This window comes from Rhineura floridana, chromosome 19 (genome assembly GCF_030035675.1).
Source record: "Rhineura floridana isolate rRhiFlo1 chromosome 19, rRhiFlo1.hap2, whole genome shotgun sequence".
NCBI classification, from domain to species: Eukaryota; Metazoa; Chordata; class Lepidosauria; order Squamata; family Rhineuridae; genus Rhineura; species Rhineura floridana.
This window is the reverse complement of record NC_084498.1, coordinates 6,479,476-6,506,758: the sequence shown is the minus strand read 5'-3', so window position 1 is coordinate 6,506,758 and position 27,283 is coordinate 6,479,476. Positions and strand designations below refer to the sequence as shown.

The following is a 27,283-nucleotide window of genomic DNA, read 5'->3' as shown; positions in this document are numbered from 1 at the left end:
GCAAGAAAATATTTGGGATAGAGGTAATTCCCATCAGACTCTTACTATATGACTATGGCTTTGACAGCAAGATTATTATGGAATACTGATAATGGAAGATTGGATACTGAAATTACTGGACTTAACAAGACTACTGAAGATGGAAGATGGAAAATGGAACTAATAGGGATAATAGAACAATGGCTACTGAAATTATTGAACCTAACAGATTCTGATGTGATGGATTAATTGAAATGTTTATTTTGACTATGGTTATGACAATAAGATTATCATAATTAGTAATGAGATGGATTAATCGATATGCTTATCTGGAAAAAAAATTGATAGATATATTTCTTAAAGAATTGAAACCTCTCTTTGACTTTTTGTGGAAAGAATAAAGTAATGTTTATGAGATTTGATGATTAAGTAAGATAACTACTGGAGGAAAGTGATTTTATAATATGACTTAAGAGACAGGATTGTTATATATTATAGACTTATAACTGATTTGATCTTTGACAAATGGGAAGTCAATATTTTACTCTTTATTTTTTATTTTTGTTTTTTTTTTTCTTTTTTTCTTTTTGTTTAACTATTTTTGATTTTGTTTTTTGTCTTTGAATGTTTTATGATTTTGTCTTGTATGTTTTATGAAAATCTGAATAAAAATTATTGAAAAAAAAAAAAAAAAACCCTGCCTATAAAATATTGATATTAAGAATGATAATTTTACCAATATTTCCTTTCAAAATATTGATATTTCCTTTCAGAATTTCAAAATTTCCTTTAAAATTATTGATATTTCCCTTAAAACCATCAATATTAATATCAATATTTTTTGCAAGGAGAAAAAAAGGATTGGTAAAAGCAGGGGCCAGCAGACAAAGAACGAACGTGAATCAATGCTGGCCTGTAAGGTCAGCACTGGCAGAGCTTGGTTGAACTACAACTCCCATCAGCCCAATCCAGTGGCCATGCTGGCTGGGGCTGATGGGAGTTGTAGTTAAAAAAAAGTAACTTTTCCAAGCTCTGGTCAACAGAATACTTTGGAACCAGAACTGGCCAATGGATCCCATCCCTAACAGGGTCTCCATCCCTGATGGACACACTAGACTGTGGGAGGCAGACTAGGTAAGTCTGCCCAAGGACTCATGTCAGGTTCTCTGTCTCCCTAGGTTGGCCTGCAAGTGTTGCCTATTGATGGGAACCCGCACAAGTCCTCAGCTTTCATTTGCCACCCGGAAGGCGTTGTCAACTTTGTCTGCTCCTGCGATGGGTGCCACCTCTTCACGGCAGGGGGCAATGACTTCACGGTGATGAAATGGGACATTAATTTAATGTAAGTTGTGGCAGAGCTTTCTCTCCTCCATATCAGCACTGGGATTGCCAGCAAGGTTGGATTGCAAAGAAAACCCTTGAACTCTGGGACCAGCAGTGGGGAAGAAATTAAATTCCATTTGGATTTAAGGGCCAGCCTGCCTAATTCAAATTATTGAAACTCAGCCATCCTTCAAAATTCACACATATCCGAATTTTGCAATGCAGTCCCATCTCCAGCCAAATAATGTATATAAGAATGTATATACTAGGGTGGAGTGTATGTTAAAATACATGCATGAATGAAAATAACATACAAAAATGCATTATATTAGAGGAAATTGCTTTGCAAAAATGTGTATTTTAGGCAAAATCACATACAAAAACATGCATAATAGGAGCAATTTAGACTAATATATTGAAGATTTTTTTTTTTTAAAAAAGCAAATTGATGTGGAAATGTGGTGAACTGAAATTAACTTTGGAAAAATGAGAAACTGAAATGGACGCATTTGCCCCTCCCTAAAGTGAGAGCGCTCTTGAGAATGTATAAAAGACCTTGTCCCAAACTGCTTGAGAGACAGCGCCAGCAAAGTGAGACAGCCGCCTCAGGCAGCAAAACATCTTGAACCAGCTCCACTGACCGAAAGCAACCCTTAATGGCCTAATGGATAATGACCTTGTAAGGTGGGGATTGTGGGATCAAATCCTGCCGTCTGGGATGAGGAGGGGCTGTGCCTTGCCTGGTGGAGCCAGCTTTGAAATGTCCTGCTTCTGTAGCCACTCACCAAGTCTCTACGTGGAGGCTGATCCTTTTAAAAACAAATTTCTTAGAGGAGGAGCTGTAACTCGGGGTGGGCGAGGGTCAGAGTGTGTGTTTAGCATGCGGGAGGTTCCAGGGTCATTTCCCTCTGAAATGCATCTCAGGTAGGAGGGCTTCATCTTCCTGAGAGTCAGTTAGGGTAGTTGGCCCCTAGAGTCTCGCTCAGAGAAACTTGTGGCCCTCCGGATGTTGCTGAACTGCAGCTCCTATCATCTCAGACCATTGGCCGCGCTGGCTGGGGCCGATGGGAATTGGAGGAGTCCTACAACAGTTGGAGGAGGGCCATGGGCTCCCTGCTGTAGTACCCAATACATTTTTCTTCATGCCTTGGGACAAGCCGGGCCAGAATGGAACCAGACTGCTGGCACTTAAAATTAAAAAGGTGGCAGAGCAGCTTTTAAACTGACTGAGGGGGGAAACCCGACAGGAGCCGAGGAAGGTCCGGTTCGGAGTAAACCTCCCCCCTGGGATAAAGACCAAAGAAATGATGAAATTTTAAAAGGGGTAGGCCTAGAAGTAGGCATTTTGAGAGCAGGGGCACAGGATATCAATTCAGAAGGGCAAAATTACCACAGGCCAAACCACAAGTGTCAAAGACACTTGAAGAGAGACACTGCTTACAAGTGCCTGTACGCTAATGCTAGGAGCCTCCGAACCAAGATGGGAGAACTGGAGTGCTTGGTCATAGAGAAGAGCATTGATATAGTGAGCATAACGGAGACCTGGTGGAATGGAGAAAACCAGTGCGATACGGTTATCCCTGGATATAAACTATATCGGAAGGACAGGGAAGGACGTATTGGTGGCGGAGTCGCTCTATACGTGAAAGAAGGCATTGAATCCAGCAAGCTCGAAACCCCCAAAGAGGCAGACTCCTCCACAGAATCGTTGTGGGTGGTGACACCATGCCCCAGGAGGGATTTAATACTGGGAACAATCTATCGTCCCCCTGATCAAAATGCTCAGGGAGACCTGGAGATGGGATATGAAATTGAGGAAGCATCCAGACTAGGAAAAGTGGTAGTAATGGGTGACTTCAACTACCCAGACATAGACTGGCCACATATGTGTTCCAGTCATGACAAAGAAGCAAAATTTCTAGATATTCTAAATGACTATTCCCTAGACCAGTTAGTCATGGAACCAACCAGAGGGATGGCAACCCTGGACTTAATCCTCAGTGGGGACCGGGACCTGGTGCGAGATGTAAGTGTTGTTGAACCGATTGGGAACAGTGACCATAGTGCTATTAAATTAAACATACATGTAAATGGCCAATTGCCAAGAAAATCCAACATGGTCACATTTGACTTCAAAAGAGGAAACTTCACAAAAATGAGGGGATTGCTGAAAAACAAATTCCAGAGGGTCACATCACTCGAAAATGCTTGGAAGTTGTTTAAAAACACTATATTAGAAGCTCAACTGGAGTGCATACCGCAGATCAGAAAAGGTACCGCCAGGGCCAAGAAGATGCCAGCATGGTTAACAAGCAAAGTCAAGGAAGCTCTTAGAGGCAAAAAGCCTTCCTTCAGAAAATGGAAGTCTTGTCCGAATGAAGAAAATAAAAAAGAACACAAACTCTGGCAAAAGAAATGCAAGAAGACAATAAGGGATGCTGAAAAAGAATTTGAGGAGCACATTGCTGAGAACATAAAAACCAACAACAAAAAATTCTATAAATACATTCAAAGCAGGAGACCATCTAGGGAGGCGATTGGACCCTTGGATGATAAGGGAGTCAAAGGTGTACTAAAGAACGATAAGGAGATTGCAGAGAAGCTAAATGAATTCTTTGCATCTGTCTTCACAGTGGAAGATATAGGGAGATCCCTGAACCTGAACTAACATTTGCAGGAAGGGATTTTGAGGAACTGAGACAAATAGTGGTAACGAGAGAGGAAGTTCTAGGCTTAATGGACAATATAAAAACTGACAAATCACCAGGCCCAGATGGCATCCACCCGAGAGTTCTCAAAGAACTCAAATGTGAAATTGCTGATCTGCTAACTAAAATATGTAACTTGTCCCTCAGGTCCTCCTCCGTGCCTGAGGACTGGAAAGTGGCAAATGTAACGCCAATATTCAAAAAGGGATCCAGAGGGGATCCCGGAAATTACAGGCCAGTTAGAATCATAGAATCATAGAGTTGGAAGGGGCCTTGTAGGCCATCGAGTCCAAACCCCTGCTCACAGCAGGAAATCCACAGCTATTATTATTATTATTTATTATTTATTATTATTTATTAAATTTATATACCGCCCGACTAGCAATAGCTCTCTGGGCGGTGAACATAAAATAGCATAAAAATACAGCATCTCCCGCAGATAGCTGTCCAGCCTCTGCTTGAAGACATCCAGCAAAGGGGATCCCACCACCTCCCTAGGCAGTCGGTTCCATTGCCGAACTGCCCTTACTGTCAAGAAGTTCCTTCTAATGTCCAGTCTGAATCTACGCTCCTGCAACTTAAAACCATTAGACCTAGTCCTACCCTCTGGGGCAGCAGAGAACAAATCTGTACCCTCCTCTATGTGACAGCCCTTCAGGTACTTAAAGAGTGCAATCATGTCACCCCTCAGCCTTCTCTTCACCAGACTGAACATGCCAAATTCCTTCAACCTTTCCTCATAAGACTTGTTCTCCATACCGGCTATCATCCTCGTCGCCCTCTTCTGAACCCGCTCTAACTTGTCTATATTTTTCTTAAAATGAGGTGCCCAGAACTGAACACAGTATTCCAGATGAGGCCTGACTAATGCAGAATATAGTGGGACTATTACTTCCCTCGACCTGGAAACTATAGCTCTGTTTATGCAGCCCAAAACCGCATTTGCCTTTTTTGGCGCAGCATCACACTGCTGGGTCATGTTCAATTTGCGATCCGCTACAATTCCAAGGTCCTTCTCACACGCACTACTGCTAAGCTGGGTATTTCCCATCCTGTACCCATGCATTTTGTTTTTGTGGCCTAAATGCAGAATGTTCCATTTGTCTTTATTGAATTTCATTTTATTAATTTCAGCCCAATTTTCTAGTCTATCCAGGTCCCTTTGGATTTTATTCCTGTCTTCCATTGTGTTAGCTATCCCTCCCAGTTTTGTATCATCCGCAAACTTCATAAGGTTTACCTCCACCCCATCATCTAAGTCATTGATAAAAATGTTGAAGAGTATCGGCCCCAGGACAGAACCCTGTGGCACTCCACTCGAAACCTCCTTCCAGTCCGAAGCAGAGCCACCGACGACCACTCTTTGAGTACGGTTTTCCAACCAGTTGTGAATCCACCTGAAAGTATTTCCATCTAGTCCGCATTTGACCAGTTTGCTAATCAAAAGGTCGTGGGGGACTTTGTCAAACGCTTTGCTGAAATCTAGATAGATGACATCTACAGCATTTCCACCATCTACTAAGCTAGTGACCCGATCAAAAAAAGAGATAAGATTAGTTTGACAGGATTTTTTCTTGACAAACCCATGCTGGCTCCTACTAATCACAGCATTGTCATCTAGATAGTTGCCAATGGACTCTTTTATTATCTGTTCTAATATCTTTCCCGGTATTGAAGTCAGACTGACCGGCCTGTAATTCCCCGGATCTTCTTTTTTACCCTTTTTAAAGAGCGGGACAACGTTTGCCCATCTCCAATCCTCCCGTTCTCCAGGATTTCTCAAAGATGATGGCAAGAGGTTCCGAGAGTACATCAGCAAGTTCCTTCAATACTCTGGGATGCAGTTCATCAGGCCCTGGAGATTTGAACTCATTTAGGTTAACTAGATATTTCCTGACTATCTCCTTATCAATCTTGAACTGCAATCCTGACCCCTTACCGAGATTGCTACCGATGCAAGGTTGCACGCTGTTCCCTTTTTGGGAGAAAACAGAGGCAAAACAGGCGTTGAGCAGTTCTGCCTTTTCCTTGTTATCTGTCGACATTTTTCCATCCTCATTGAGCAGCAGTCCCACCATTTCCTTGGTCTTTCTCTTGCTTCGAACATACCTGAAAAACCCCTTTTTGTTGTTCCTCGCTTCCCTCGCCAGCCTCAGCTCATTCTGGGTTTTAGCTTTCCTTACGCTATTCCTGCAAGCCCGAGCCGCTCGTCGGTACTCTTCCTTGGTGATGCGTCCTTCCTTCCATTCTTTATACATGCTCTTTTTTATTTTTACCTCCTCCACCAGTCTTCCGTGTAGCCACATTGGATTTTTCCGATGTCTTCCATTTTTCTTCCTCTTTGGAATTGTTAGTGATTGCGCTTTTTGTAATACATTCTTCATGAACTCCCACGCTTCTTGGGCTCCTTTTTTCTTTAGTCTATCTAGCCACGGGATCCTAGCCATCATTTCCCTGAGCTTGCTAAAATCGGCTTTCCTGAAATCCAAGGTCCATATTTGACTATATTCTTCTTTGCCTTTCCCCAGAATCATGAATTCCAGCATTACGTCGTCACTTTCCGCCAAGGTACTGGCCGCTTTAATTCCCGTGACCAATTCGTCCCTGTTAGTTAAGATCAGGTCCATGATTGCCGATCCCCTTGTTCCTTCTTCTACTTTTTGAAAGAGGAAATTATCAGCAAGGCCCATCAGGAATTTGTTGGAGGCTTTGTGCTTCGCAGAGTTTGTCTCCCAGCAGATATCCGGGTAGCTGAAGTCCCCCATCACTACTACTTCTTGCCTCCTTGAGATTTCAGAGATTTGTTTGAGAAAGGCCTCGTCTACCACCTCTTCTTGGCCAGGGGGTCTGTAGTAGACACCTACTACCATGTTGGTTTTATTTGTTTCTCCATTTATTTTTACCCAAATGGTCTCTACTGGACCACTCTGTTCGCTCTCTTGGATTTCCATAGAGGTGTATTTGTCTTTGACGTATAACGCTACTCTTCCTCTTTTTCTGTTGCTTCTATTCTTTCTGTAGAGTTTATATCCTTGAATGGCTATATTCCAATCATGGGAGTCATCCCACCAAGTCTCTGTTATCCCTATAAAGTCATATTTGCCTTGATGCAGTAAGACTTCAAGCTCCTCTTGCTTGTTTCCCAAGCTCCGCGCGTTGGTATATAGACAGCAGAAGTCTCTTTTGTCCTGACTGGATTCCTCCGTTAATATACCGTGAGCTTTGCCGTGCATCCCTTTCTCTCTCCCAGTGTCTCGTGTACCCTTCAAATCCTTGCGTTTACAACCCACTGTCTTTGGATCGGTATTTAAGCTATCATCTCCATCCCCCAGAGGCTTTAGTTTAAAGCCCTCTTGATGAGTTTTGCCATACTTCTGCCAAAGAGATTCTTCCCAGTCCTCGTGAGGTGCAGCCCATCTCTTGCCAACAGTTCCCCCTCCAAGAAGCTTAGACCATGGTCCCAGAATCCAAACCTCTCCCGTCGACACCATCTGCGTAACCCGTCGTTGACCTGCAGTATCTTCCTTTCCCTTTGTAGTCCTCTATCCTTCACGGGAAGAATTGACAAGAAGACCACCTGCGCCCCCAAATCCTTGACCTTTCTACCCAGAGCCTCATAGTCTGAGGTGATCTGTTCCAAGGTGTTTCTGGCCGTGTCGTTTGTGCCCACATGGATGAGGAGAAAGGGGTACCTATCTTGGTTCCCAATGAGCCTCGGCAGGTTGTCAGTGACGTCCCGGATGCGTGCCCCAGGGAGACAACAGACTTCCCGATTCATTTTGTCCGGCTGGCATACCGGTGCCTCTACCCCCCTGAGCAATGAGTCTCCAACCACCAGCACCCTCCTCTTTTTGCCACGAGCAGTGGTTGCATCAGCTTCCTTCTTCTGGGGTGTGGAGTCTTCCTTTGCAGCCAGTGGCTCTTGATGCAGGTGAGTTTGTTGAGGCTCTTCAGAGGTGCTGTCTGCCGAGAGACGCTGAAAGTTGCAGCAGTTCTGAATCCCTCCTGTTTTTCCTTGCCCTTACAGTGACAGTCCTCCATGGGGATTTGTTGCTGTTGCAGTCCTCTTCTTCCTTGTCGCTTTCTTCCTTAATTCCTCTTGTGTTCTATCGAGGAAGTCCTCATCTTCTCTGATAAGTTGCAGGGTGTCGATGTGTTGCTGCAGCCCCCTGACCTTTTCTTCTAGGAGCACCACCAATCTGCACTTGCTGCAAGTGTAATCGCAGATGGTTTCTGTCAAGAAGACGAACATAGCACACACCTTGCAGGTGACAACAACTGATTGATCCCCCTCCATATTTCTGTTTGTTGTTTACTATTCCTGTTGTCAGTGGCAGTCTTGATATTCCTGTTGTCAGTGCCAGGAATTAGTTGAACGGATTGTAGTTTGTGTGTGTGTGTCTGTGTGTTTAATTCGCGTGCCCCTGTCAGGCGCACGCTGCTGAGCCTGGTGGGAAAGAAAGTATGCAGATGAGCTGCTTACCTCACCAGAGCTCCTCCTCCTCTCTTGGTCAGCTGTCTCCCAAGTCTTTCAGGGTCAGGAATCCCGAGTCCCTTCTCCTTCGCAGTGAGCGCCACCGAGCCTGGTGGGAAAGAAAGTATGCAGATGAGCTACTTACCTCACCAGAGCTCCTCCTCCTCCTCTCTTAACTTCTGTCCCTGGAAAACTGGTAGAAAGTATTATTAAAGCTAGATTAACTAAGCACATAGAAGAACAAGCTTTGCTGAAGCAGAGCCAGCATGGCTTCTGCAAGGGAAAGTCCTGTCTCAGTAACCTATTAGAATTCTTTGAGAGTGTCAACAAGCATATAGATAGAGGTGATCCAGTGGACATAGTGTACTTAGACTTTCAAAAAGCGTTTGACAAGGTACCTCACCAAAGACTTCTGAGGAAGCTTAGCAGTCATGGAATAAGAGGAGAGGTCCTCTTGTGGATAAGGAATTGGTTAAGAAGCAGAAAGCAGAGAGTAGGAATAAATGGACAGTTCTCCCAATGGAGGGCTGTAGAAAGTGGAGTCCCTCAAGGATCGGTATTGGGACCTGTACTTTTCAACTTGTTCATTAATGACCTAGAATTATGAGTGAGCAGTGAAGTGGCCAAGTTTGCTGACGACACTAAATTTTTCAGGGTTGTTAAAACAAAAAGGAATTGCGAAGAGCTCCAAAAAGACCTCTCCAAACTGAGTGAATGGGCGGAAAAATGGCAAATGCAATTCAATATAAACAAGTGTAAAATTATGCATATTGGAGCAAAACATCTTAATTTCACATATATGCTCATGGGGTCTGAACTGGCGGTGACCGACCAGGAGAGAGACCTCAGGGTTGTAGTGGACAGCATGATGAAAATGTCGACCCAGTGTGCGGCAGCTGTGAAAAAGGCAAATTCCATGCTAGGGATAATTAGGAAAGGTATTGAAAATAAAACAGCTGATATAATGCCATTGTATAAATCTATGGTGTGGCTGCATTTGGAATACTGTGTACAGTTCTGGTCGCCTCATCTCAAAAAGGATATTATAGAGTTGGAAAAGGTTCAGAAGAGGGCAACCAGAATGATCAAGGGGATGGAGCGACTCCCTTACAAGGAAAGGTTGCAGCATTTGGGGCTTTTTAGTTTAGAGAAAAGGCGGGTCAGAGGAGACATGATAGAAGTGTATAAAATTATGCATGGCATTGAGAAAGTGGATAGAGAAAAGTTCTTCTCCCCCTCTCATAATACGAGAACTCGTGGACATCCAAAGAAGCTGAATGTTGGAAGATTCAGGACAGACAAAAGGAAGTAGTTCTTTACTCAGCGCATAGTTAAACTATGGAATTTGCTCCCACAAGACGCAGTAATGGCCACCAGCTTGGATGGCTTTAAAAGAAGATTAGACAAATTCATGGACAGGGCTATCAATGGCTACTAGCCATGATGGCTGTGCTGTGCCACCCTAGTCAGAGGCAGCATGCTTCTGAAAACCAGTTGCCAGAAGCCTCAGGAGGGGAGAGTGTTCTTGCACTCGGGTCCTGCTTGTGGGCTTCCCCCAGGCACCTGGTTGGCCACTGTGAGAACAGGATGCTGGACTAGATGGGCCACTGGCCTGATCCAGCAGGCTCTTCTTATGTTCTCTTGACAAGACTGGGCCTTCTGCTTGCAGTCAGCATGGGCTATGCATGGGGGCACGGCTAGGATGGCTAGCCACCCTGCCCCAGATTGAAATATCAATTCCTCCTCTTGTACACATGTTAAGAGATAAGAACTTCATTTTTTTGGGTTGCTTATTCATCTGTGTGGGTGAGTGGCAGCTGAAAACATTGCTGGAATTGTATTTTACTTTCAGCTCTGTATGCGTGTGTATGTGTGTGCTATCCCTTGGCATTCTGGGTGTTGTGTTTTTTGTGGTGATAGTGGTGGTTCAGATAAAGTACCTGTCACCAGTAGGGCTATTGGTTTAGGGTACAAGTGGGGAGCCTGTGGTCAGATCTGGTGCCAGCAGGCTGCCAGTTTGGGCCCTGGCTCAGGGCCCCTGTGGCCAGAGGGGCCACTAAAGGGCTTCTCCTTATGCTGGGAGGGTGGAGCTCGTGCTCCACAATCCACACCAGCATCTGGTTGCAGGACCCAGCAACCTGACATTGCTGCGGATGGCAGAGCAGGAGCTCCTAGGCAACATCCCCCGATACAGGTGGTGTGGGCTTAAATAAGCCCACCTGCCCCACCTATCTGTAGCATCAGTGCTCACATCTTATGTGCTGCACATGCCTGCCATCACTCAGGTTGGCAGCGGGGGCATCCCTAAGGGATTGATGCCCCTGACACCATCTTGGGCGATGGCAGGCAGTATGTGCAGTGCATGGCCATGCACACTGATGGGCTGATATGGGAGATAGGTGGGTTGGGCAGGCCTAGTTAAGCCCCACACCGCCTGCATCAGGAGATGTTGGTGAGTATGATGCTGCGGGCCTGGGGCAGGCTCTGCCTGTGGTTCCCCCCCCCATATATTGTTGGACTCCAACTCACATCAGTTGCAGCCATCCATGGCCAATGGTCAGGAACGATAGGAGGTGGAGTCCAGCAACATCTGGAAGGCCACAGGTTCCCAACACCTGGTGCCAGGCATCCGGCTAACCAGCATCAGAGCAAGCAGAGTTAAATAGGATTGTGGTGGGAGAGCTGTAATATTAATATTCTTTCACAGATGTGCACGCACATACACACTCTTCGTCTATGAGGCTTAATCAGTTGGAGGTCCAGCCTGAGCGAGATTTAAACGAAGGCAGTAGAATATAAATGATCCTGCTTTATAATTGTTGGCTGGGGTCCAGGCAGTTTTGAATGCCTTTGTAATTTGTTTATGGAGGAAGGCGCTTTATGAGCTAATTAGTGCTTTACTGCTTCCTCTGGCATCTTCTGTGTGTCTGCAATATTTAATGTCCAAGTATAACTTAATTATATACAAAAGCATCAAACGTTTCGATTGTAGAAGGCATGGCCTCATCCAGAATGCAGGTGTGCAAACCATGTATGCCGCAGTTTGAGGGTGAAGCAAGAAGGAATGTTGGAAGCCACTGCATTCACTAAGCCACCTTTTGTTTTAACAAAGACTGGTTCAGCAAGCCACACATCTTCTGACAGATGGGCAAACAAGCAAGGGTTTGTTTCTCCAAAGCGTTGTTTGTTGTTCAGCTGTTTTTGCCTCATGCATCTGTAGCTTGGGAAGTGTCTGAGGTGGGATGGCCAAACAAACCATAGTTAAGCAAGGCTGTTGGGTTCAGGCATAACGCCAAATCATGATTAAAAACAAGCCACAGTTTGTACATAAGAACATCAGAGCAGCCTCGCTTCTGGATCAAACAAAAGACCCATCCTAGTTTAGCAGTTTGTTTCCCATAGTGGCCAACCTGATGACCCAAAGGGAAGCCCCCAAGCAGGACTCAGTCTCCCCAGTTGTGATTTCCAGCAACTGATATTCAGAGGCATACTATGCCATGCCTTTATATTGAGGTTTGCCTGTAGAAAAAACACCATGGTTTAGATGAGCCATAATCTGCAAATTCCCAGCTTTTTTTTTTAAAGTATGCACATTGCACTTGTAGAACGTGAGATGAGACACAAAACATATAGATATTATTCTTGTTTGTTTCGTAAGAAACTAGCCTGTTCCTGCATTTCAGTGCTTCTAGCCAATGAATGAAATCCTAACAATGAATGACATTTAGGAAACTTCCTGGTGGAGAAGTGATTCCAGCCCCATAGAAAACAGTTCATGTATTCAGGATTTTAGTGTAGCTGTGATTGGAGAGCAAAATGTCAGCCCAAAAACAAAAGGTTGCAGCAAAACAGGAACTCATGATCTTTCTAACTCTGTTCTTATTCCATAAGGGGGGGGATTAAAACACTGATGTGGGTGTGCAAACATTTTAAAAATTTCTCTGCCAATGGCAAAGGAGATAAAACCCATCGTTATTACATGCATACTGCAGGAGACAGGGCAGTGGCCGAAGAAAATGTGGGCTATACCAGCACCGCTTAGCACCCAAGGGTTCCATCCATTCTGCTGGGAGGAGAGAGAGCGAGTGCAATGCATGGTGACCCTGAAATGTCATCCAGCGTTGTTGTTTTTTAGGAAGATGCTGTGTGCATGGAGGGAGCTGTGAAGTTGAATGTAGTGGCAGTGCAATGAATTAAGGGCTACAGAGGGTGAAGGGAGCTGGGGGTGGAATTGAGGGTTTCGGTGGCGAGTGGATGCCAGGTCTGCCCATAAATGGACCGCAGGTCTACACATTGAGAAACAACGGAGGTATATATCTAGAGTACACATTTCGCAGAGACCAGGCCTTGCCTCCGCTCACTCACCAGATATGTCAGAAACGGTAGTCCAGTTGTTCGCTGATGCTACTTGTTTATTTGGAGTATTTACTTTCTCCCCTGCCCCACTGAGACATCTCCCCCATGGAAGGGGCCTATAAGGTCATTGAGTCCAATCCCCTGCTCAATGCAGGAATCCAATTTAAATAATCCCTGACAGGTGGCTGTCCAGCTGCCTTTTGAATGCCTCCAGTGCTGGAGAGCCCACCACCTTCCTAAGTAATTGATTCCATTGTCATACTGCTCTACCAGGAAGTTTTTCCTGATGTTCAATCGAAATGTGGCTGCCTGCAACTCAAGCCCATTATTCCATGGCCTGCACTCTGGGATGATTGAGAAGAGATCCTGGCCCTCCTCTGTGTAGCGACCTTTCAAGTATTTAAAGAGTGCTGTAATATCTCCCCTTAGTCTTCTCTTCTCAAGGCTAAGTATACCTAGTTCTTTCAGCCTCTCCTCATAGGGCTTTGTTTCCAGTCCCCTGATCATCCTTGTTGCCCTCCTCTGAACCCATTCCAGTTTGTCTGCATCTTTCACCTTTCTTAAAGTGCAGTGTCCAGAACTGGATGCAGTACTCGAGATGAGGCCTAACAAGTGCCGAATACTGGCCTTTATTTTATTTTATTTTTATTTATTTATTTATTACATTTATATTCCACCTTTTTCTCCAAGGAGCTTCCCTTGCCCTCCATTTTTACCTCACAGTCAACCTGTAAGGTAGGTTAGGCTGAGAGATGGCAACTGGCCCAAGGTCACCCAGAAAGTTTCATGTCTGAGTAGAGATTTGAACCCTGGACTCCCAGATCCTAGTCCGTCACTCTAACCACTACACCATGCTGTAGTGTAGGCATAGCCTGAGATTCTGATTCTAGAGGTTGTTTCCTTAGGAAAGCACACATGAACCCAGATGCACACAGGGGTGTCTTCGACCCTTTACTTTTTTTGGAGCCAGGTCCCAGCAGGATCCCTATGTCCCCAGGGTCCTACGAGCCAATCGGCATGAAAGGGACATGTGTTAGCCACTGAGAAGAGTCCCAATGAGCATCAATTTCAAGCAAGCCCTTATTAGTTCCTGCTTCAAAAAGCCAAGACAAGTTGTGGAGAGACTTCTGTAACTCCAGAAGAGACAGTGAATCCTGATGATAGTATCCTATCTACATTATCAAGCAGTTTGGTAGCAGCAGGAGATAAACGTGTAGACACTGAATCGAGTAATTCAAGCAATATCTATGACAGTAAGAAAGAACAGTCAAATGGGGACAGTGATAGAGAAGCAGAAAGCAGTATTCAGCCCTGACTAGATTATTGTATAATCTTAGAAGGGGGTGTGGCTGTGAGGGGATATGGCTGTGACTATCATGAAGGAACCCTGCACTTCTGAATTTGCGACTGCACTGCTGGTTGTACAGTATCCTAAACAAACATGCTGCCTGGCATTGTGGTGCTAGTTGAGGCACAGGTGCTTGGGTTCTTGGGTATTTGCCAGGGCCCCAAGTTTAGCAGAGGGCCCAGTTCCCTAACAGTGCTGCCATTTCCACTTTGCACGGAGTATCTAAGAAAAACAGATTCAGTCTAAGGGAATTTTCAGCTTGCATGGTCTGCCTCTTTTAGGTTAAGGGGGTCCATTGAGAAGGCCAGGCCTGAAGGCCCCCCAAATCCTGTCTCTAGAAGTGGGTCACAGCTGATTTATTTTATTTATTCATTCAGTTTTATCCTTGGGAGTAATAAGCAGGGCTGACGCCAGGCACAACTCGGCCCTTGGGCACCAGCTTGACCGGGCCTACAGTGCTGTACGGCTGAACACCCCCGCCCGATTTAGGTGGCGCAGAACTTAAATAAGTGTGCCCTCCCTACCTAACTGTTGCATCAGTGTGCATGCCCTGCAGTGACGCACTGATAGTTGGGACAACTTATTTAAGCTTCGTGCTGCCTGTATGGGGGGAGGGGGGTGCCTGGAAGCTCCTGCAAGCTCCCAATTTGCAATCTGCACCATCATCAGGTTGCTGAGTCCTGCAACCCGATGCCGCCATGGATTGCCAAACGGGGGCTTCACCCTCCCATGCTCTGGACCACAGGGGCCCTCAGGCAGGGCCCCACCTGGCCACTTGCTGGCGCCGGGCCTGAGTATAGGGTTGCTCTGTAAGATATAAAGTAAATATATAAACGAGCCCACATTCCCCACTTTAGACATCACAAGCAATTCAAACACACACATATACACACAGAGAAATAATGTGGCCCATCAATTCCCCCAGATCAATTTAATTTAAATTAAGTTAATTAAATCTTTCAGCCTCCAAGCCTGCCCTTGCAGGAGCCAAGCTGAGAATCAAACCTTGTGCTGCTTTGTTTGCATTCAAATACCTCACTCGAGATGCAAAACTAATAAAAAGGTGGTAACTGAACAGGGATATAGCCTGTACTGTTTTGAAGGGTGGTTCATTCCCCTCACACCTGATGAACACTTCTGTGTAAATGGAAAGCCTGCATACGCCAGCATTGACAAAAGCTGAACAAAACAGGGATGAGGAATCTTTTTTAGCCTCAGGGCTTTATTCTCCTCTAATCAACCTTCAGGGGACCACATGCCACTGGTTGGCAGGGCCAGATGCAAAAGTGGGTGGAGGAAAAACCCATGAATTTTACCTTTCATACAGTAAAATTGTGCCAGCAGGTGGCCAGGTTGGGCCCTGCCTAAGGGCCCCTGCGGTCCAGAGGGGGCCCTCCTTAGGATAGGAGGGTGGAGCTTCTGCTCTGCAATCCTCAGCAGCTCCCAGGCACACACCCCCGATACAGGTGGCATGGTCTTAAATAAGCTTGCCTGCCACACCTACCTGTTGCATTAGAGTGTTAGTGTGGACATCATGCGTGCTATGCACGCATGTCAGCCATCACCCAAGATGGAAGTGGGGTCATCTCTAAGGGGCTGACACCCCTGCCACTATCTTGGCGTGCAGGCGTGCACACTGACACGAGAGGTAGGCGAGGTGGGCGGGCCTATATGAGCCCTGCACCACCTGTATTGGGAGAGGGCTGTTGAGGCGAACAGGGCTGCGAGCCGGGGCTGGCCAGTGCCTGACACCAGCCATGCCTGTACTCCATCTATGTAGTGGCTGGAGGGAGGGGGAGAGGATGCAGCACTCGCTGCTGCATGTGCCCAGCCCCGAAGGGGAAAACATGCACACAGAAAAGACAAAATCAGAGGGAAAACAGCAAATGCCCCCAGCATCCTTGGAAATTCTGCCAGTGGCAACTAATCGGGAACTGTGCCAGTTTAGATGACCACATACCACCCACAAAAGGAGGGGGCTCATGAACTCACAGTGATGGGGATACTCCCCCAGTGCCCACTCCTGCATCCATCCATTCACACAATGCACACCATGGTGCCCGAGTGACCCCCATCCATTAGCCCCAGTGGCACAGCTAGCAATGAGCCAGCTACTGCCTATTTTCAGGCATCCTGAGAGGAGGTTGAATCCCCTTACGCCAATCACACAACCGCTGCATTGGAGCACGACAGGCAGCAGTCATTTGAATGATTGTGTTGTACTGCTTTGAAATGATTTTATGTCACTGTACGCTACCCGGATGTTTTGCGCGAGGGTGGTATATAAATGCTATTATAAATAATAATAAATACAAATGGAAGGAAGGAGGATGTGCACAGCACATGACCCACATGGCTTCCTAGTCAGGAAGCCTGCAAGGAGCACGCACAGCCCTCCTGGAGAAAAGGTTCCAGACCCACCCAGGGATGGAGAGACCCTTTTGCCAAGCCCCCAAGGGGAGAGGCCACGAGGACTGACACAGACTGACAGCAGCCACTTCCAGTGGCTCCCTGCATTTGACGTGGGGTTGGGAAGCAGGAGAGGAGAGTTCAAGCCCCACCTGAGTAAGGGGCAATATGGCCCTAATCATCTTTTGGGTGCCTGGCAGCAAAGTTAACGCAAGGGAAATGGTGCCATTTCTGGGGCTGGCATAAAGTTTTGCCATTGTTAGGGGCTCAAGTGTGGCTTGAAGGGATGTAAGCATCCTGTGTTCCTCCCGTGATTCCACTGGGGCATCTGAGGTGTTCCGGTGGCATATCTGTCAAATGGGTGGTATATCTCAACAAGTCCCACAGATGTAGCTGGGCTTCCACCAAATCCTAAAGCTTCTCATCTGGCAAATCTCAGCTCTAGGATTGAACCCTTAATTATCTTCAGGCTTTTTGTTTGGAATTGCACCTCTTGCACAGAAGAGTTTTAATTTTAAGAATCTATATTTCAGTGCCGCATATGGCAGGGGCAGCGTGTGTGTGCGTGCGGGGGGGCAGGCTTCTGTACCCTTACCTCAGTGCTGTATGCGTTGTTCTCTCTGTAGTGCTCTGGAAGCAGCTGTTTTTCTGGGAGGTGAAGATTTGACCCCATTCTACAACCTTTTGGAAGGTGGCAGAGATGGCGAGTTTTTCAAGGTCGTAAGGTTTCCTTATCGATTGCATTTATACTCTGCCTGTCAGTGTTTACACCCTCAAGGCAACTGGTAACAAGTCAACAGATAAAACACATACAACCAAAAAAGGAACCGTAGAACCTCAAGGAGCAAATGAGCAGAGTCCAGGGCCAGCCCAAGACATTCCCAACTTGATATCTCAAGCATCAAAGGCCCAAGTGAAGACGTACAACTTTAGCATGGGACGGTGGTCTCCAAACATTTCCCCCCAGTGGATCACTTGAAAATTGCAGATGGTCTTGGCAGACCACTGAATGATTTTTCTGCCTCTTGTAGCAACTGTAATGTGCTATGCTAGGTGCTGTACGTTTTTAATTGTATTTTTACAGATATGCTGCGGACCACCTGAATTAAGCTCACAGACTACTGGTGGTCTCTGGACTACAGTTTGGGAATCAGTGGCATAGGATGAAAGCTGTATAATGAAGGGGCCAGGAAGCTACTCCCTGCCTCCATTCCAGGCACAGAAGCTGACTGGGCTGGTGGCTGAATCTTACTTCAGTGCTGGCAGCAGACAACCTTCTCTACTACACCTGAGGACAGCAGGCTACCTGAGAGGGTGCAGAGGAGGCTGTTATCGAACCCCTTCCTTCTGCTTTCAGACCCCAAGCATCTGCTTGCCTGAGGTGGCAGCTGCCTCACCCTGTCTAATGAGAGGGCCAGTCCTGGCAGAGTCAGCAGACAAGAGCAGCAGATAAAAATAACGAAAAGGATTGTAAATATCATTAAAAGCAGAAGACAAGCTTCACTTGACTCAAAACGACAGGAAGTGGCACCACAGGGGGAGAGATTTGGGCACCACTAGAGAAGACTTTCTCTAGTATCCACCTGCCCGACCTGAGAAGGCAGGGATACACAGAGATAGGCTTCTGATCAAGATCTGAATTGGTGGGCCTGCTCATTGAAAGAAGGTCGTCCTTTAGATATCCCATCCTCAGGTCATTTAGGACTTTAAAAGCCAAAATTGGCACTTAAAAACATCATAAGAGCCCTGCTGGAGAACACCAAAGCCTCTTCCAGTTCAGCATCCTGTTCTGACAGGGACTAATCAAATGGCTGCAGGAAACCCATGAACAGGACCTAAGCACAACAGCACTCTTCCTCACTTATGATCCCCAGCAGCTGGTGTTGAAAGGCATACTGCCTCTGGTGGTGGAGGTAGTACTTTGAGTTGCGCTTCTGGTTAACACTGGAATAATATGTTCATTGCTGTCAGGCCTAGTTAGCAAGCCATGTACATTCTGGAATGTCAGAAGCAGCATGAGAAAACTCTAAATCTGCACATCCCACCCCTTCAACATTAAAAGAGTCCCACTGAGGTTCCCTTGTAGTGGCTTGTTTAAAATCTAGCAAATATCATGCACAATTGATTGCTTTGCACATGTATTTTACCATTTATACTTGGTGGGTTTTTCCCCCATTTTTTTTTTAAAAGCATGAATTGGCCGTCAGGATCAAGGTGGATATTTTGAGGAAATGACTATTAATAATCTAATTTTTCTAGTAATCCAGTTCATCATATTTTTTGTTTTCCACACTCAAGGTGCTTTTTTCATATCACAGAGTTTGGAAAGGGATCTCAAAGGCCATCTAGTCCATTCCCCTGCTGATGCACGAAACCCATTACAACAGGATCCCTGATAAGTGGCCATTGACTCTATGCTTAAAAACCTCTGAAAAAGGAAAGTCAGACACCTTCCAAGCCACTCTAATCCCACTGTTGAACAGCTCGCACAGTCAGGAGTCCCTTCCTAATGTTTCGTTTAAATCAAGGATTCCCAAACTGTGATCCATGGACCACCAGTGGCCACGAGCCTCATTCAGGTGGTCCATGGCATCTCCACATTAAATATCTATATTGGCTTTTAATTGTATTTGTTTAGAAGCAATAAAAATATAATTAAAAATCATACAGCATCTAGCACAGTGCATTACAATCGCTAGAGCAGGCAGAGAAATCATTAAGTGGTCTGCCAAGACCCTCAGCAATTTTCAAGTGGTCCATGGGGTAAAAATGTTTGGGAACTACTAGTCTAAATCCTTTGCCCTGTAATTTGAGTGGATTGATTTGGGTTCTACCCTCTGGAGTAACAGAAAACTCCTGTGCTCCATTATCTATGTGACAGTAATTCACATATTTGAAGACAGCATGACAGATGCTCTTGGAGGTCACTGATTCATAGGGTCACCATAAGTCGTAGTCGACTTGGAGGCACATAACAACAACAACAACATTCTACCACCAAGGTTGTAGTTGTTTGGTGTCGCAGAGGGTCATAGACCCATTACCTTTTTGAGAGCAGGGTCCCAGCCAAGTCGTTATGTACAAGCCAGTCATCATGAAAGGGGAGCATGTTAGCCACTGAGAAGAGTCCTTGCCCTTTCATGCTGATTGGAGCTAATCAGAGTGAAAGGAGGTGAGCCAGCCACTGAGAAGACTCTTCTCAGTAACTAACACACAGCCTCCCCTTTCAAGCTGATTGGCTCCAAGGGGCGCCTGTTGTAGTGGAGCACAAAGACAACACAGAGAACAAGGGAGATGAGAGAAAGTGGGGAAAGGGGTGTGGCTGTAAATTGTCATGAAGGGACCCTGCACTTCTGAATTTGCCATCACACTACTGCCTATCTCCTCTTAATCATCTCTTCTCCAGGAGGACCATTCTCAGCTCCTTCAACTTCTCATAGGTTGTGTGTGTTTATTATATTTCCTTCCAGGAGCTGGAAGACTATTTTTATTATGCTCAGCTGTGCCATGAAGGCATTGACACCATGGAACCCAGAAAGGTGTCTACGCACATCCCTTTGGAGCAAGTCCCTTTTGTCATGCGGGCAATGGGATTTTACCCATCTGAGGAACAGGTCAGTTTGTTTGGGGGAGGTCTTAGCAAACCTCCGAGTAGCACATTTGACCCCTGGTCAAACCATGGCGATTTAGATACGGATATTTGCCAACTCATTCTTTCTGCCAATATCTGAAAATGCCAAAGTATAAATTAGATTATTCGTACTTTTTATATTAAAAGGTGCTTAAATTGGCCTCTTTTAATTTTGAAGAAAAGGCAGCTGCTGGTGGGGTAGGGATTGGGGGTGAGGGGGATTTAGTTTGGTTAGGATTTTAATGCAAACCTACCTAATTTGCACTTCCTGAAACAATGTGTGAACTAAAACACAGCTATTCTTCAAAATTTGCACTTCCACCAGTGGAGAAATAGGGTGCAAGATGTGACCCTGTTGAGCAAAACGTGCCTTTGTTTTTCAGAATTGCACAGGGCTGTAGAGACCCCTGAGCGAAAGCAGCATCTCTGTGTGTGCGTTAGGCAGAAGGTGCCTGTTGGTGGCAGAGGGGCAGGAAAAGCTCTTCAAGGGTGACTGCACATGTAGCCTAGTTCCCTGCTCATTGCAGTGTAGTGCGGAGGATTCACGACAGTACTTCCCTCCATCGAGCAGAAGAGTTGCAGAGGCGGTCACAATAAGAGCAATGCTAGAATTGCCTTGCTTTTAGGAAACAGCCAGAGAGTGTAAAAAGACCATCAGTCCCTCCCCCACCCACCCAATAATCCTTGCAACCCCCTTTTCCCTAATGTTTGTCATATCCTTGGAAAAATGCTTCTTGGGCCTGGGGGTTGTGGAGAGAAACAGATATTTCTGATTTTATGGGAGGAGCAGTAAACAGCCTCCTCACCTGTTATAATACCCTTGCAAAGTGTATTGCCTTTCTGATCACTCTCCCCTCTCATTCACAAGCACACTGTATATATGCACTCCAACAGCCTATATATTATCAGGGCCATATCCGATTTATCAAATATCTGTGGCTGGCAAATCGCTGCCCCTGTTTTTCCCCTTGGCAGTTTATTTTGGGGATGTGCGTGTGCCTTTTAATACTATGTTAGTGTAAGTTGGCAGACTTGCCAATCTCCAGCTTTCAACCCTAATATTTGAATTTCTAAAGGTTAAGTCTCTGGGTTGGAGAAGGTGCATCATTGTCTAGGGTGCATGCCTGTGAATGCATGGCATGAATACTAAGATTGCGTCCACATGAGCTCTTGAACATTGCTGAGGCATCGTTTTCCACAATCACCTGGAGGTGAAATTAAAATGGAGGTTCCACTCGCTTTTTCTGGTTCATGTAATGCTAAACCATGGTTTAGTTTTATGTCTGAAACAGGCCACTCAGGCAAACCCATGGTTTGTCTGGTTTCTGCTTTTGTAGACAATTCTCAGATGTTTTTTACGAACTAGGAAGGGTTCTGTTAAGCCAAATGGGTAAGGCTTAGAGGCAACACATGCACATACCATTTATTCCCTGCCCTCCTAAGCATGGGTTGGAGGACTGGGGAACATAACCTCTCTGTGCAGCAAAATGTGCCCTTTTCAATGGCCATGACCTTTGTCGTCATTGCCTTGTTGGCACAGAATGAGATTGTCAAAAAATTCCAGTGATGTGAGCAACTCTGTTTACAAAGGTGTTTTTTTATTCCTTTAGATTGAAGACATGCTAAATGAACTGAAATTCAGTGAGTATCTGGAGACTGGCAAGCAAGTGACCCACATCAATTTAGGGGACTTTATTAAGCTCTATGTAAATCATCGGCCTGCATTTGGGCTCTTGGTAAAAGAAATACAAAATGCCTTCCAAGTGCTGGGCTACGAGGATGAGAACCATGAGATGACCATTAACAGGGGTGATCTGCTGCTGCTGCTTCAACATAGAGGTGAGCAATGTTGGCCCTAAAACCAACTTGATGATGATGGTACTGCAAAGCAAAGCTAACGGAATGTGTTTTCCCTTTACTTGACACAGGAGAGCATTTGACAGAAGAGGAGCTGGCAGAGTGCCTCACCACTCTGCTGGGCATGAATCCTGAGGGGGGGCGCTCGGAGGTTGGCACCTATGACCCCACAGGTACTCAACTACAGCACTTATTGCAAAAAAAACCCCACAGAACTGGTTCTCTCTTTGGGCCCCTCCAGACATCCACTTCATTGTGCGTTCATTATGGCATTGGGGTGGTTAGAAATGTTTCCATTTTCAATACCATTTGTGCCTGCAAAGGTTTTGGGGCTGTCATATTGCTTTGTTTCCGACAGGTGCATGTCCCGTAACTTCCTGCTGAAGTCCTATAACTTTTCATACCACATGTGTTACAAGTTTCCTTTTCTTTTTTTTGTCCTGATTTTATTGCACTATCATAAATCATCATGGTATCTTTGTATGTTGCCTTTCCATAGCAATCTATGCTCAAGGTGGCTCACAACATGAAAAAGATGACATGATTCACTGCTACAAAATAAAATTAAAATAGTCAAACAATAAGTTAAAGAAAATGTCTTAAGAAATATGCAATAAATTGAAACACCATTATAAGTCATAATAAGGTCCAACAATAAAATATAAAAACATGATCCCAATAACAGCAAAAATAACTGACCAGCGGAATTAAAATTTGGCCCAAACAGAAGACCCTAAACAACACCCCACAATAATCTTCAGGTAGTAGCTACATGGGTCAGTCTTCCAAATGTATATGGCTGACTCAAGGTGTTTCCAGCTGTTGCTGTTTTTCAGGTGGGATTCAGGCACATACCAGTAAATTCAGGTTGCGCAATTATAGTTGATCAACTCCCCCATCGGACTTTATGTGATATGAAAAGTGATGGGAAAATGCATGGGAAAGTATGGGAATTGCTTGATGCATCATCATATAATTTGCTTGCAAATAAATCAGAATGAATGCTCAATAAATAGCCAATATTGTGTAACCTCCCTGCAAACTTTGTCCAAACAAATCAGGATAAATATTATACAGTCACGAGAGTGGCTGTATACTATAGACAGCATGGATTTTTCACATTCCGCAATGTTAAATTGAAGATACCCCCATGCCATTGTGATGCTTCCCATAAACTCATTTCAAAACAAAACCTTACAAAATTTATAATCCTGAACTCAGAAACGCTTGCTTAACAACCCTCTAACTTTTCATGGCGATCCACAAAACAGTCTGAGAGAATCGAGAGTTCAGAGTGTAAAAAAAAAGAGAGAAAATAGACCCCTTTTGGACTTTTTTTCTGTCAGAGTTCTCATAATCTGTTGAAATTCATTAAAAATCAGCCATGTTCACAGAGTACCTGCAATCCTATTGCTGACCTTGCCCCATACTCTGACCTTCATCTTCTGCAGTTTAAAAGTTTTTTAAATGCCTGGCTGATTTTTAATTAATTTAAGAAATGTTGCATTGAACTCAATGATAATGTTGGGCATGCTCAGTAAGAGACAACTGTCAGTGTTCTAAAAGCCAGACTCACAGCTGCTGGGCTTGCCTAATCAGGGGGCCACACCCATGCCAGACCTTTATTTCACTTTAGACAGTCATGGCTTCCCCCAAAGAATCCTGGGAAGTGTAGTTTGTGAAGGGAACTGAGAGAAGACTCCCATTCCCCTGACAGAGCTCCAGTGGCCAGAGTGGTTTAACAGTCAGCTGCTCCGATTGAAGCTCTGTGGGGGGAACAGGGTATCTCCTAGCAACTCTCAGCACCCTTCACTAACTACACTTCCCAGGATTCTTTGGGAGAAGCCATGACTGTGTAAAGTGAAATAAAGGTCTGGTGTGGATGTGGCCAGGGACAGTTTTGGTTTAAGTTTGGGTGGAAGGCTACATGTGCCTGCTGTAGAATAAAAAGGTGGGCAAAACCCTGAAAAAGAATGATACAATGTTTTCCTTTTGGAAAGGAAAGGGGCTTCCCCTCTGCCCAGTGACCACCCACCAAATCTCTACCCCTCCCCTCCCCCTCCTGCCCTCCTCCCCCAGGTCAGTTTCACCTATCCTAAGCATGATTGCACATGTGTAAATCCCACTGAACTCAAAAAGCATGCAGATGATCAAACCTGCCCTCCCCTCCCCCTCCCTCTTGCCCCTTCCCTCCACCTTCCTTCACCCCTCCCCTTCCAATCCCCTCCTTCCTTTTCTTCCTCCTCCTTCCCCTCCCCTCCTCTCCCCCCCTCCCCCATGGTCAGTTTTACCTATCCTAGGACTACAACCTGGGAGACCATGGTTCAAATCTCCACACAGCCATGAACCTCACTGGGTGACGTTGGGCCAGTCACTGCCTCTCAGCCTCAGAGAAAGGCAATGGTAAATCCCCTCTGAATACCCCTTACCATGAAAACCCTATTCATGGGGTTGCCATAAGTCGGGATCGACTTGAATGCAGTCCATTTCATTTTCAAGCATGATTGCATGGGAGTAAATCCCACTGAACTCAATAAGCATGCAAATGATCAAACCTGCTCTCCCACCTCCCATCACCTCCCTTTTGCCCCTTCCCTCCCCCTTCCTTCACCCCTCCCCTTCCAATCCCCTCCTAACCCCTTCCACTCCTTCTGCTCCCCACTCCCCCCCTTCTTCCTTCCCTCTACTCTCTCCTCCCTCTCCTCCTTTCCCATGGTCAGTTTTACCTGTCCTAAGCATAATTGCACAGGAGTAAATCCCATTGAACTCAGTAAGCTTGCAAATGATCAGACCTGCCTTTCCCCTCCTTCCCCTCTCCTCTCCCTTCGTCCTCGCCTCTTCCTCTCCTCCCCTCTTTTCCTCTCCTCCCCTCTTTCTTCTTCCTCCTCCCCTGCCTCCCTGGTAAAACAAGATCAGCACAGCACATGTCTTATTTCTGTTATTTGGCCTGATTGCAGGTGTTGCCACCACTCACCATATGCTCAGAGGCACATGTTACCAAATTCTTCCAAGCTACACAGGAAGTGGATTGGACTGTGAAAGACCAACCCAAATGGTGTTTGCATTTTGACCAATTTATAGGGCAGTACAATATCTCAGAGGGGAGGTCAGGTCTCCTGCTCCCCTGGTGCATTCACTTATAGCTGCCCAATTTCCCTGCTTTTAAAAGTTTGATAGAAATATATATTGGCTCTAGGTACGTTCTTAAACTACAAGGTTTTTTGCCTGTTAGTGAATTAAATATACAGGTAACCTTTAAATGACCCTAGTTCCAGTCAGTTCAGCACCTAGATCTTACATTTATTTTTAGTGAGGATTCACACAACCACAATCAAGGGATTATTTAGAAAAATGTGGTATAGTTTTGGCACAACTGAAGCATCCTCTTACTTTTTTCTTAGCAGCCCCTTGACTGTGGTTGTGTGAATCCTCACGAAAAACCAATACATTACAAATAAATCCTAATAAATCTGCACCAGGAAAAGCTGGATTCTGCCACTTGTATAAATTATGAAAAACATTCTGTATTTCCCCCCTCTGTTTTGTATTCTTTATTCAGATTCTGCCGATCATAAGAAGGTTTAAAAATTATGGTGGAGCCGTGAGGCACCTCTTTCCTTCTCCACTGAAATTTTGTTGACTCTTTGCTTCTGTGATTCACCAGATTCAGATTTATTTATTTGTATCTGATCATCAGATCGACACAGAGCAAGAGCTTGACAAAAGGAGCAACATCCTTTATATTTCATGAAGTCATTTGTGTGTTCTGTATGCATTTGGGTACAAATTTTGTATGATGGTTCCCAAGATCAAGGAGCAGGTGTTTATCCATGTTTGGATATGATTGGACAGCATCTCAAATCAAGACAGTGGACTGAACCTTTCTAAATGGCACTGATTTTAACCAAACACCAATGTTTTTCCTCTGTAAATTTGGGTTTACCCAGTATGGGGATAATCCAATAAATTGGAAGAAATTGGTCTCAACACTGTTCCACATGGGGATCACAGGCTTTCAGTGTTTTTGGGTGGATCAGTCATCACTTTCTGCTATTCCCTTCTACACCCAGTACTTCCTCCGTGCTTTATTTTCTTTTCCAACAGTGCTTGTAACTTGCACAACACCAGTAAACCACATTAAAACTTTCTACACTAGATATTGCAGCAATCTGAAAAGTTGCTGCTGAGAATTTATAATTGTCTGACTCTGTACTTTCCTGGGTGGAGATTTTTTTTAAAAAAGGAAAGAAGGCAGGGTCAATTACAAAAGGGAATGTCTCCCAGTTTGAACAGGAATGACCAAAGTTGCTCCTCATATGAAATTTCAAATACTTGCAGGTGGAGACTGCTCAAATCTAATTCCAGTGGGGGGAGAGTAGATTAACAGCTAAATGATGCTCAAATGTGGACAAGCCCCAAGTTATACAATCTTAACGCCACATACTTTGGCCTCCCCCACCCTCTTCCAGGTGCAGATGCCTTTATCGAGGAAGAGATTCCAGAGGAAATCACAGTGACACACTTTGTGACTGACATTCTTGGTTTACCTATTCCTGAGCCGAGATTGACAGAGACAGAAACAACAGAGACCACAAATGAACCTGAAGTCCGGAGCAGTACCCTAACACTGAAGTCTTAATGGCCTCTGGTTGTTCTGAAGCCTTTAAAAAATGTGCTATGGTCACCTTATTTCTCTTAACGTCCCTTTAGAAATTGTATTGTCTTTTAAAAAAAAATGAATATAAAATTCTCAGATCCACAAAATATGTTAAGTCTTGTGTCATGGAGTATATTTTTTTTTAAAAAGAAATGGTCATGCAACTATGGGCTCCTAATAGAATTAGAATGTTACAGTTGTATACCTCAAGTAAAAATTCTCATATTGGTCCAAAACTAAGAACACCTGGGGCCAGTCAGACAGCTTAATTCTTAAAATCAGTTTCTACTTAATCTGAGAGCAGGTTGGTAGAGGATACGACATACTTTCAGGTTTCATTGGAGAGGATGTGTCAGCATTCTGCTAATAATGCCAGGGGTCCTTGAATTTATTGGACAACTCAGATACAGATTAAGACTTCATAAGACTTCAAGCCATTGGGGACACTCTGGTGTGTGCTGCAACTACTGACATTCTGAGAAGGAACTGGACATAGTGGTCTGCCTTAGATAGTCCAGGCTTCATAAACCATGGTTCTCTC

At 45.0% G+C, this 27,283-nt stretch overlaps 1 protein-coding gene across 1 annotated transcript in view; it reads left to right on the top strand.

Moving 5' to 3' along the window:
* The window catches only part of CFAP251 (cilia and flagella associated protein 251), a 71,383-nt gene extending 44,556 nt beyond the window's left edge, over positions 1-26,827 (top strand). Inside the window, exons 15-20 of the mRNA XM_061602565.1 lie at positions 1,158-1,321; positions 17,224-17,314; positions 20,068-20,211; positions 21,839-22,067; positions 22,157-22,258; positions 26,555-26,827. Coding sequence (XP_061458549.1) covers positions 1,158-1,321; positions 17,224-17,314; positions 20,068-20,211; positions 21,839-22,067; positions 22,157-22,258; positions 26,555-26,724 — 900 coding nt within the window. The 3' untranslated portion in view covers positions 26,725-26,827. The remainder of the gene's footprint in view (positions 1-1,157; positions 1,322-17,223; positions 17,315-20,067; positions 20,212-21,838; positions 22,068-22,156; positions 22,259-26,554) is intronic.
* The last annotated feature ends 456 nt before the right edge of the window (positions 26,828-27,283 follow it).